A 12944-nucleotide genomic window follows, 5' to 3' on the forward strand; every position below is an offset into this window, starting at 1 on the left:
AAAAAAAGTGAGTTTAAGCTGAAAGAATGCTATTGAGAACTTTATTTAACAGTGGCAGATTCTATAGGATGGAGGTTAACTGTTGAGTTGACTTGTAAGTTCCATATCTTTTAATCTTAAAGAAAGTTGGATTCTCTCTTTTCTTAAGTATAATTGAAAGGAAAATTTACTTGTCTATTACCTAAGGAGGGAAAAGGGAATATATTGCTGCACTAGGTCACTAAGCTCAAACCATTACATACATCAGGTAAAAGCTTGATCTTGTTTACAGTACTGCAAATGTTTTTATTTTAACTGTCTTCAATTCCTTCAGACCTGCCTGAAGCTAAAATTTTACTCAGCTGCACTCCCAGTTTAATAGAAAGAGGAATGGGCTGCAAAGAATTCAACTTTTTGATGGTATCTCCTTTTACTTCAATTTATCTTGTTCTTACAGGTATAACACTTCCAAATTGACACTGATGGTAGGGTTTCTAATTTTACTTGGATGACCTAACCCAGGAAAACTGTTAAGGTTTTACCTTGGTAAAATTATGAAGCTAATGGTAATGTCTAAATCTAAAAAATGACTCTCATCTAATATATTGATATTGTATTGTTAATAGCTCTTAATGGTATTAACAAAAATCATGTTAATTTTTAATATAGCTTAAAAGAGAAATGTGAGTAGATAATGATAAATACACTTTTGGTTAGTAGGGCTTCTATAAAAAAAAGCAAAATGAATAACTTTCATAATTTTAACTTGAAATGGCATAGTGTTGGCTGCTGGCATCTCAGTGGTTTGCAAGTGAAAGGCTATTGTACATATGAGATGTTATGGTTTCTTTTTCTTGAATCAGAAAGCTAGTTAGCCATTTAAAAGAAGCAAGTCTAACTGATGAAATGTTCTTTTCAACAACAACAACAAAAACCCACACTGTTTTGTTTTAATTTAGCCTGAAAAAAAATTATCATTCTTCTATGAGGGCTGCACCTAAAATAATGTATCTCCTATTTTATTATGTTGGCCCATGATGTCAGAGATGGATGTTGGCGTTTCCCACCAGCATTCCATTACATTTCATTGCTGTGCAACAGATGGCAGCAGAGGGACAGTCTGACAAATGGCATCTGACGTGGAAATGCATATAAAGCAAAGATGTATTGTTGAATTCCTCCATGTGGAAAAAAATGGTACCTGTTGACATTCACTGATGCTTGCTGTACATTTATGGAGACCAAAGAGTGGATTTGAGCATAGTGAGGCACTGAGTGTGGCATTTCAGCAGTGGATACAGAAACAGTGGGTCACCTCTGCTGATGCCAATTTTTATGAATGCAGCATGCAGTTCTTGTTCGTCACTGGCAAAAATGTATAGCTAATGAAGATGACTGTGTTGAAAAATACTGTTTTGTACCTGAGAATTCATTCTTACTGGACAGTGCTATTCTGTTCTTTATATCTCTTCTAGTTTCCATTGAAATAAATAGGAGGCATTACTTTTGGAGTGACCTACATATTTAAGAAAATGCACTGAGCAATTGTAGTAGAAAATGTAGTTTCCATCTCTTAATTGTGAGTGATAGACTTGTATAAAAGTGTGTGGATATGTTTATTTTTAAACACATGGAGTTATTTTGTGGTCTTTTTGAAGTTCTGCAATATCAAGATAGAAGAAAGCTATGATTCCTCCTTCACTTTACAATTTCCAATCTTTGGTATGGTTTGGTCAAATATACTGGGATTCAGAGATATGATTACCACCATCTGCTGAGAAACTGATCTGTCGGGGATACCTCGTCCTTGCAATTATTGTATCATTTTCAGTAAACACTCAGAATAGTGTCACATACATAAATTTCACTTGACTAGTTAAGTGGAAGAGCTTTTAGAAAAAAAACATCTTATATTGGTGGCATTATGTCATTCACATTATATTTATGAAGAATTAAAACCTGGTTGTTGTATAAAGGAGAAAAGCCTCTTTGGTTATAAATAGACCAAGCAGTAAGCAATCTTGCATATTCACCTATACTATTTGCAGTACTTTGTGCAAAAATACTAACAACGGTGATGCAACATACTGTGTATAAAATAACATTGACTGTGTGTGATTAACTGTAAATACATTGGGCTTAAACATATTGTTATACAAACTATCAGTGACGTTGTGTAAAGCATTTTCAAGTTTTTCTATAGTTAATTGGTGTTCAGACAAACATGCTTAGTTTATTTACTAATTAGTAGTTTAATTGGGAAGTAGTTTTGTGATGTAAATTCTTGTACCTTGAGAAAAAGTGGGATTATCAACCTAATGTTGATAATGGTCAAACAGGTTTTAAAGGTAGGAGAGATTTCAATAGAAATAAAAATAAGGTCAGGCATCAGAAATTAAAGTGAAATAGCTTGGAAATTCTAAATTCATTTAACAGTACATACTTATGATATCAATTAATAGCAAATTATTTATTCAATAATCACTGCATGAATTACTTTCTGGAATTCTAAGATTTGTTCTAATCTAGATTTCGAACTGGGTCATCACTGGTGTCTCCTGGCCTTAAAATTTATGTTCCCAGTTCTCATTGCTCTGCCAACAGACTATAAAGAAAGCCCCAGTGAAGATGAGATCTAAGCTTTACTAGCCCATTTAAATGGTATCTGCATTAATAATACATTGTTTTTTTTAACATTTCTTTTAGTTTCAAAATACTTAGTTTTTATTGGTGGCATTAAACTGCCTTACCACTGTCAATTATATTTGTATGCTTGTGTGCGCTTTGCCCATTTGATAGAAAAATAGTTTAAAATATATCTGATGCAACACATAATGTATGCATTTGAAAATTCAAATAGTTTTCACACAGCAGATAATTAGCAAAAATTGTACATATCGGTATCCAATTGGCTTTTTTTAATTTAAGTTGAAATCTGGTAATTTTTCTGAAAATGGTATGTTTTAAAAGTGATTAACTGCTATTTTGAAGAAACTGGTGAAGCAAGTAATGAATGGCTAAGTAATTACTTTGTTTAGAATGACATACTTCTTGAGAAAATATCTGATTAATAGAAGAGAGCTACAGATATCCAGCACGCCTTCCAGATCAGATTTCTAAGGATACTTACTGTTACCATCACTGAGATGTATAAACCTGCAGTGATGCAGCAAAACTGGGCTGTGGCATGATATGATTCTGAGCATCATCTTATCTTAATTGTTACAAAAGCTTGTGGTTTTATTTTTTTTGTGTTTTTTTGTTTTGTTTTGTTTGTTTGTTTTTTTGGCTTTCTGTTCTGAGTGAGGAAAGTAGTCAATTACTCTTCATTTTCTATAAATCTTCAAAATAGTTCTTTACAGCAAGGGGTGAAACCTGCAGGGTTTAAATACTCAAAATTTTGCCCAAGTGTGGGTGAGGGAATCCTTCGCCTCCTTAATAGCTGCTCCTAATCTCCCCAGACTGGAGTCTCTTGTTGCAAATTCTGACATTTTTGTCATTTCATCTAGTCCTCTTTTTGGGGGGCTCCCTTCTTAACAATTCAGATCTGATGATACTCTAGAAGCAGTATCTCAAATGTGGGTCTTCTCCAGCATTTCTGTAGAGAAGTTGGATATGCATTTTCAGCTCTGACCTCTTTCTATAATAGATTGATCTGCAGCTTTTAAGGAAAACATATTTCAGTTGTGAAGCAAAAGTTAATAGCTACAGGCCACCAAAGAATATTCCCTAACCCATTGACATACTCTCATGCGTAGTCTGGTACCCTCATCTTGAGACAAAAATACTTATTTGGTTCACATAAATAACCTTATCTTCTAGAGGCAGCTGAAAAAGTAACACTTGTAGTCAAAGGCATATAGTATTTGTAAGGGAAGGATTGAAGTTAAAAAATGCAGATGGCTCTATGCATGTGTTGGAATTGAAGTGAATATTTCTGAGATGCTGGAAAGTTTTAATTCAGGTGGAAAATTATCTGTGCTGATATCAATATAATTGGTATAAAATTTCATTACATGGAACATTACAGTACGACTTATACCTTGGCATCTGGATGTCACCTGAAAGTGAATACCATTAGTTTTTCATTCTGTGAAGTTGGTGAAGTATGTATGGATGTATGGATACATATGAAAATGTTTCTTTTTTTTATTTATTTTTTTTTAATCCAAAACAGTTTGTGTATGTTTAGTATCTCCCACGCAAACAGAGGAAACTATTTACAGTGTCTGTTCCCTGATGGCACTCAAATGCATGGAGATTGCTAAGACCTTCTGATTTCTCAAGGTCAAACCAAATGGAAGGCAATCATTTCTCATCCAACTGAGCTGAGCCAAGTTTCCTGCTTTGGCACTGGTACCACATCCTAAAAAAGCAGGGTTGTTTTTTTTTTTTTCTAGTGGGCAGGCAGTTAGAATACCATATAGAGCTCATTTTTGACTGTCAAGATTGAAATTATTTCTCAGCCAAGGATAGATATAAGTACATCTGTTAACTACTGAAACATGGAGGGAGAAAAAAACAGCTTTGCATTGGGTTCAAAATATATCTGAATCGTAAGAAAAAAAATAAATTTCAGGTGATCTTCTGTAAATGTTACAAAAAGGATAAGAGTAATTCCATTACATTCTGATCAAAAAAATTATAGCTCTCCTAGATTTTGTTATTACACTGAGTAGTCAAAGCTATGATTTGATCAATCATAGCATAGGTGGTTATTGCCAACTTCTGAGAGACCTACGCAAAAGATGGAGTACTCAGCTACATAGGTTCTCACAGGTGCTTGACTATTTTGTATGAAAATCTGGGTATTTAAACGTCTTTGCCTATACTATTTTCAAAGCAGTTTTTTAAAATGAGAAAGAAATAAAGTTCTGATATTAGGTTTCTGAATGTGAAAGACTGTTGTTTATTAAGAGAGACTTTCTGAAATTGGAAAGATTGTTCAGTAATTATAACTTGTGCTAATGAACTGGGTGCGAAATTAACAAATACCGAGTTAATTGTCACTTGCACCAATTATTCTCCTAAGGATTCATTCAGAAATCTAAATTTAATTAAATACTTCATGTGTAAGAGCTAACAAAGAGGTCCAGATTACAGGGAAACTCAGAGAAATGAGGCATAAGATTATTTTAAATAAGAAAGAAAAATAGATTTTTACATTACTTACTAAGTATGCAATTACTGCACTTCTTTCCTAGCAAAGGCCTCTCACAGTGAATTGACAAAAAATTCCTGGTGAGCTGATTGTGCTTTTATTTGATACTTGGCTTGAAGATTGTAAGTTTTGTTGTGGTTATTGTTGAAGAATGCTAGAAGCATTCCTAGGTCATTTATCACTTTGTATCATACCATTATTTTTTATTCATAGAACTATATACTTGTATTTTTTATTTATATGCATCGTACTGAATCTAAAAGATGGACAGCAATTGCCTGCAGTGCTGCCCTTAAGAGACAGGATTGAATTGGTGCTTCTCTTTCCTCTTGGAAATTATGTTTCGCAATTTCAGTTAGTAATTTGGACTTGTAAAGATGGGTAATAGTTTCCTTACAGTATGTTTGTATAAAATGTTGAACTAGTGAAATGAATGAATGGTAGTTGGTGTATTAAGAGAAAGAGCCCTATTGCCAACATTGCACACATACATCTCATAATTTAGGCCTGAGATTTAAGTGTTTAATTTCTGCAAAATTCATGTGAGAGAGAAGCAGTGTTAATAACTAACAGTCTGATTTTGATAATGAAACAATTTAGACTATTTTCATAGGAGAGAAAACTATAACTTTTTTTCTTTTTAGGAAAAGTCAACGTATTATTTGCAGAAATATTTAAAAGCAACCTACTGTCATTGGCAGAATATGGGTTTCTGAAGTCGATAGCCTGGTTGGCTTTCATGAATGATTTATCTGTTTTAGAACAATTCAACAATGAAATTATCTTGAAAATTATTAAGTAATGGATAATACTATAACATTAGCTTATTGCTTTTGTTTGTTACTAATTCATGCAGCAAAAGCTCAAATAAAACTCTGTTTCTGAATTTCAGCCTGCCTTTCAAAGGACACATTTTGCAGCAATATTGCTAGAGAGGCCTCAGAGTCCCTAGGCAACTGCCCTATGCAATTACTACACTAATATTTTGAATGAATTATGTAAGCAAAATCTGATGATTTACATACTCCATACATTAAATGGCAGAAGGTTTTACATTTACCTGCTGTGGTTACAGAGGAATTTATCCACGCAGTCCTATCTACTAAAACACATAATTAAAACTGCTGCTTCTGTTTCTTTTCTGTTTCTTCCTCTTCCCTATTCCCTTAATGCATTTATTAGCATCAACAATTTTAATTCTACTTCTTCTAAGTTGAAACTTCTTCATAGAATCATAGCCCTGAGGAGAAGGATTTAGGGGTGTTAATTAATAGTTGACTTGAGCCAGCAATGTGCACTTGTAGCTCCACAAGGCCAACCATATCATGAGATTCATCAAGTGAAGCATGACCAGCAGGTTGAGGAAGGTGATTCTGCCCCTCTACTCTGCACTCAGGAGACCCTCACCTGGAGTAGTGCATCCAGTTCTGGGGCCCTCAACACAAGAAGGAGATTGAGCTGTTGGAGCAGGTCCAGAGGAGGGCTGTGAAGATGATCATAGAATCATAGAATGGCTTGGGTTGCAAGGGACCTCAAGGATCATCAAGCTTCAACCCCCCTGCTGCATGAAGGACCACCAACCTGCACATTCAATACTAGACCAGGCTGCCCAGGGCCTCATCCAACCTGGCCCTGAACACCTCCAGGGACAGGGCATCCACAGCCTCTCTGGGCAGCCTGTTCCAGCACCTCACCACTCTCTCTGTAAAGAACTTCCCCCTGACATCCAACCTAAATCTTCCCTCCCTCAACTTAAAACGATTTCCCCTTGTCCGGCTGTTATCTACCCTTTCCAAGAGTTGATTCCCCTCCTGTTTGTAGGCTCCCTTTAGATACTGAAAGACTGCAATGAGTACATCCCGCAGCTTTCTCTTCTCCAGGCTGAACAAGCCCAGCTCCCTTAGCCTGTCTTCGTAGGGGAGGTGCTCCAGCCCTCTTATCATCTTTGTGACTCTCCTCTGGACCCTCTCCAACAGCTCTCTGACTTTTTTGTACTTGGGGCCCCAGACCTGGACACAGTACTCCAGATGGGGCCTCACAAAGGCACCCAGGATACCATTTGCTTTCTGAGCTTTAAGAGCACACTGCTGGTTCATGTTAAGTTTTTCATCCACCGTCAGAGCATTGGAGCACCTCCCCTACAAGGACAGCCTGAGAGAGCTGGGGCCTGAAGGGGCCTACAGGCCAAGCTGTGGAAGGACTTTTTATAAGGACACGTAGTGACAGGACAAGGGGAAATTGTTTTAAACTGGGTAGGTTTAGACTAGGTATTAGGAAGAAATAATTTACTGTGAGAGTGGTGAGATACTGGAACAGATTGCCCAGTGAGGTTGTGGATGCCCCCTCCTTGGAAACATTCCAAGGTGAGGCGTCCCTGCCTACAGCAGGGAGTTGGAACTAGGTGACCTTCCAACCCAAACCATTCTATGATTTTATGATCTGTTTGTTTTTTCAACATGAATTTTTTTTACATTTGTCTTTAATCACTGAAAGATACAAGGTTGAGTTTTTGTTGTTGGTGGTTTGTTTGTTTGTTTTTGTTTTGTTTTGTTTTGTTTTTTGCATAATTGAAACAAAATTTTCTACTTGGCTATGCTTTCTTCAGAAGTAGAAAAGAAATCTTTGTTCTCCTGTGTTGTGGAAATAATAAAATGAACCAACAGTAACCACTGCAACTTATCATCTGTTTATTTTTCCTTAGGTCTTAAAGAATATATTGTATACCTGTGTTAAGCCTTCTGTTTTCGCAGGCTCTCTGTGAATACAAGATCTGCCTGTGCAAACTGATTTTTTTCAAATTTTGTTTCCAAATACTTATTGCAAAAGTTTTATTTATTTATTTTCCTCTCCCTGCTAATGATTTCCTGATCATAATAGAGGAGGAGGTTGTTTGGGAGTGTGAGACTGTGTGTGATCTGAAAAGGAGTCACTGACTGACATTTGCCGTATTATATTCTTGACATTTATGAGGTAAACGTGTCAGCAGAATTAACTTTCAAATTCCTTTCACCTTTCTCAGCGAAATTCAATTTTGTACATGAAATCTATGGAGGTACAAAACTTTATCACAATCTACTGTTCTATATTCAAGAAGGGAAGAGAAAATTGAATATTTTTCAGCTTTTGTTTGCCTTTATCACTGCTGGAATGTATTAATTTAGTAGTTTTCGGAATGTCTAATCAGACAGAACAGAATTAATGGCCAACTTTTCTGAACCTGTATCTTAAAACACACTTCCACTAAAATATGTTCTCATATAGCACATGATAAAATAAATTATTAGTGAGAGAAAGCATTATGGAATCATAAAACAAATACTTTTTTTGTCTAAACTGTAAAATTTTATAAAGAAATAACAAAAACAGAAAGAGTTGCATTGTAATAAATATGTTTTTTAGAGTAGTAATTGAATTATTACAAACCTACTCTTTGTGTTTAAGAAATTTCTGAAGAAAGATGAAAATTGGAGTCTCTTCTTCTGCAAATAGGCTACTATTTTGTCAACTGCTAATGAAAGCCCAGGTAGAACTTCTGTTAGATTTTAGTTCCGGCAAGCTCATCCTTTCAGCTTCCTCTGGATCTGTTTGAAAAAGCACCGGTTGGATTTTGTGATTTACAAAGTAAATTATTATTTTTATTTAATCAATCTTTGAGGATTCCTTATTCATTTAGTATTTCACAATCATCGGGCTATTAATTAGCTTGTCCCCATAACATCTTCACAGACACATGCACAAAAAAGAACCTCCCCCCAAAAAGAGTTTTTCCATTTCAACTTGCAACCAGCCCTGATCAGCATTGTTGCACAGTTCAGCTGAATTTCCTGGTTACAGTGATTTTCTCTCTTCAGCTTGCATTTTTCAGTTTTAGAGCACAATAGTGTCTGCTTTGGGGGCTGACACTGAAATGTGGTGAGCAGCTGGAGGCAACAAACTAGATCAAAAGACTGTTTCTGCCTATGGACAGATGTACTTAACCCAGTACAAGATAAAAGTAATCTGTAGTCCTGTGTGTAAATGCTTCATCATGATAGTAATTCAGAGGCCCTGTTCAATTAGCTCCCTGAATGAATGTTTACAGAATAACAGATCCCATCTGAAAGAAAACAAAGTGTATAGTAGAAGGCAGATGGAAATTGTGAAAATGACAGCTACTCAAGAACTAAGTACAGGCATTTTGCATACTCCAAACCTCAGCTTTTAGGACTCCTCTATAGCATGTCATTTTTGTAATGTCAGAGCATGCTGAGGCGTGCAGAGAACACTTTGAATCATCAGTGTCATTTTTTAGCGGCAGTTGGCCTTCTGCTAGATATTTCCTGTTTAACTCGTCCCTACCCCAAGACATAAGCATTGCTGGAATCCAAGCTCTAAATCTGAGGTCTAGTTAGATATACCACGTTAGTTTTGATGAGAACCTAGTGCTGACCTGAAAGGAAATCACTCTTGATGCAGTATCTTTGTGTGATTACAACATACGTCTACTGGTGTTTACCTGAGATTAAATCTTGTGTTTCAAAGAACTGTTACTACAGAGATGAAAATAAGAACTCCTTGGTCATCTGAAAAGTATTTTACTCTCTGTTGTGATGTGATTTCTACCAAAACAATGTAGTAAACAAGTCCGGATGGTGCAACTAACTCATGCAAAATTGTTATGTATTTTCACTTGTGAAGAGCATTCTTGTATGTCTAAAGGACTTCAGTGCATTTTTCTCTTTTTAAGGAAGCATTGGGTGGTGTGCAAGGCCAAATTCCAAAGTAGTATGTGTGAATTTTCTTAACAAAATGTTTTGGGTTTTTTTTCATCAATCATAATTTTTTAATTTTCTTTTTAGAACCATTGGATACAAAAAGAAGTACGTGAAAGTTCCACATGGGCATATTTGGGTGGAAGGTGATCACCATGGCCACAGCTTTGATAGCAATGCATTTGGCCCGGTAAGTCAATTACCTGTGTATCATTTAAGCTTTGCAACTGAAAACCAGTGCCTGTCTCTTGAGTCATTTGTGCAGAACAGCATGTGTGAATTCCAGGTGATTGCATTCTTATGATTGTTGTGAGAACTATTAGATGTCATAAAATATCTTGGTTGACTGAGATTGAGTTTGCTCTTAACTCTTATAAAAGGAGTAAAGACTCTTGAATTCCCTGTGTGGAAGAAGTAGTAGTAGAGACTTTAAACATGTAAGGATGTAGTGGAGGAGTAGCCAGAGGGTGAGCCAGCTCCCTGTAGCTGACAGATGCTCCCTGAGGGTGTTGCCAGCAGCTGATGCAGTTTGGACTGGCTCTTCATCTTGTTTTAGTGCCAGTGCTGGGATGAAGAATTAGGAAATCATAACTGTGCTTAGGAATAGTTAACTGTTAATTGGTCTGTGGATGAAAGTAGGAATATTTCAATTTTTTCCCCAAAATAAATATTCTTTGGGATGTTTTCTTATTTAATTATGTCAAAATGTAAACTGAAATATCTGTTTCTTGACTGGTAACAATGTTTCTCTGTTCATCAGGAAGATGGTAAATGTTTTTCTCTGCACTCTGTGTTCACTTTGGTTTCAGTTTTATTACACTTTGTGTGGATTCCGTTTCTTTTTTTATCGTGACCTTGTATGCAGATGATAGTCACATAGTCTGGGCATTCTGTTGTGAAAATACAAATTATTTTTCCAGATGTGGCTTTTTGATATGTTTAAGAGAGAATTCTCTTTAATATTATAAAAAAGCCAGTGTCTTTCACAGGGAAATTGGTAAGACTAGATTTATTTCACCTTTCATAGCCTTTTTGTGCAGAAGTTATCCCACTAATGTTGAATTAATGACAGCAAGAATCACAGGACTGGAAGCAAGCTTGAGAGGAGCAAAATTTTGAAAATTTTCTGCTGTAGGAAAAAATGAAGAGTGTACTTAAAAGACATGCTTCATGCCAGGTTCTTAACATTACACACGTTACGTTTCAGTTTACTGGTACACTTTCTATTCTTCTTTCTGTTGTAGACTTGAGAGCACTTGCACTAGTGAATAAAAGTATTAAAATTACTCTCCTCAAGCCATTCAGAAAGTATGCTCTTCTTAATTTTAACACCTCTCCTCTCATAAGACTGAAGCTGTCATAAGGAACTGCAAAATGATGAGACACAAACCTGTTGTTCTCATTTTGTTGAAACGTTATCTTCAGAAGTAAGGTTAAATGTAATGTGTGTTCAGAGTTCCAATTTGCAAAAAATGTATATATATTTTTTTGGATCAAAGTTTTTAGTAAAGATAGCGTATTGTTGGTTATATTGTAGGTCTACAATTTTTCAGATTTCTTGAAGACTTGTAATAGAAACCCATCTATAGTGTAGATAGTCTGACAGAAAGGTTTTGAAGATGTGCTTAATGAGTTCAATGGACATAGAAGGAAATTACGAAAATACAGATTGAGAACATATGTTAGGAACACTTTTTCTCTTGGAGAATAGCAACATATGTAGTGGCCTAAGGGGTTAAGTTGATAAATAAACAATCGTGAGATCATTCAAGACCTAAATTAGATGCACCTTTAGAGATTCTGAAGGTTTTCTAAAATGCAAAATCTTGGCAGATTGTATTATCTTTACTTAGTTTGCCAAAAAGTTATAAAATGAATTCTATTACTTCTTATTATTGCATTATTTTTATAGGACTAAAATTGGAAAGTGAAGGTGCAGACAGGCATTGTCATGACATGTGTAAATATAATTTAAATGTGTCAAGTAAGATTTGGAAAGATTTAGTATTAGTGGTATAAAATTTATACTGTAAGTGATGTTACAAAAATAACAGGACATCTGAACTAGATGTGTTTACTCTATTAATGGTAAAATTAAAATATTAATTACACAATATTAATAATTGTGATCATTGTACATTGTCCTTGAAAAAAAAGTTTCTTTGTGCAATACAGAATGGCAGATGTTGTATAGTACTATTGCACTGATGCTGCTGTGTTTCAGGCTTGGAAGTACGTCATGTCAACCATTCATAATGCTGAAAATAGCTGATTTGAATAACATCCAATAAATATTCAAAGAACTTTTAACTATTATTTAAAAGGATAAAAAAAAATGTTTCACTGGAAATTTATTTCAATTATTTGAACAAGAATAGTGATTTCTGTTCAGTTTAATCTTACTGTTTTCAAATTCTTGTAGAATGAAGTCAAGCTTTTGTGATACTTGCTTAGCATTGTTTAAATGCTACAGAAGTATAATAATGCATAGTTTACACAATCATGGTACTCCTGTTAAAAGTTACACATTTTTCTTTTCAGTTCATTCAGTAATTATGAAATTTGGAGCCTTTTTCCTGTGAGGTTGTAGTTCAATATTATAGGGCCTATTTTCTTAGGTCAGAAATGTAGAAGCCACAATATGTATAGTATTGACCTACTGTTGAACTTCTCTGCTGCTTCAAACTTCTTGAAAATTTTAAGTGATTACCTTGATAGTGAGAAGCTTTATACCAGGTCAGATATTGTCTTTGCTTACTCAGGTAGCCAGCGCAGAAACACAGCAACAATTGATAATCTCAATCTGATACTGTGGCTAATTGAAGGGAAAAGTCATTAAAATTGTACTTCATCCAGATCCGATGTGTAGAGCTGGTAGTCAGCAGTAGCATTTGAAGACAATTATGCAAGCAATAGGTAAGGTCCTTAACAGGTGCTAATAAGTGCATACAGTAACCAGTAGATACTGCTGGATGTATATATGTGCATTGAATAGCACTCTTAGAATTAAAAAAGGAAAAGGAAAAGGAAAAGGAAGAGAAGAGAAGAGAAGA

The 12944-nt window shown here is 35.3% G+C and overlaps 1 protein-coding gene across 3 annotated transcripts in view; it reads left to right on the top strand.

Moving 5' to 3' along the window:
* Positions 1-12944, top strand: part of IMMP2L (inner mitochondrial membrane peptidase subunit 2) — a 455429-nt gene that overhangs the window by 351477 nt on the left and 91008 nt on the right. For all 3 annotated transcript variants that reach the window (XM_019612612.2, XM_019612615.2, XM_003201996.4), the window contains one exon: positions 9979-10081. In XM_019612612.2, the coding sequence (XP_019468157.1) occupies positions 9979-10081 (103 nt within the window). The remainder of the gene's footprint in view (positions 1-9978; positions 10082-12944) is intronic.

Source organism: Meleagris gallopavo, chromosome 1, assembly GCF_000146605.3.
Source record: "Meleagris gallopavo isolate NT-WF06-2002-E0010 breed Aviagen turkey brand Nicholas breeding stock chromosome 1, Turkey_5.1, whole genome shotgun sequence".
Classification (NCBI taxonomy): domain Eukaryota; kingdom Metazoa; phylum Chordata; class Aves; order Galliformes; family Phasianidae; genus Meleagris; species Meleagris gallopavo.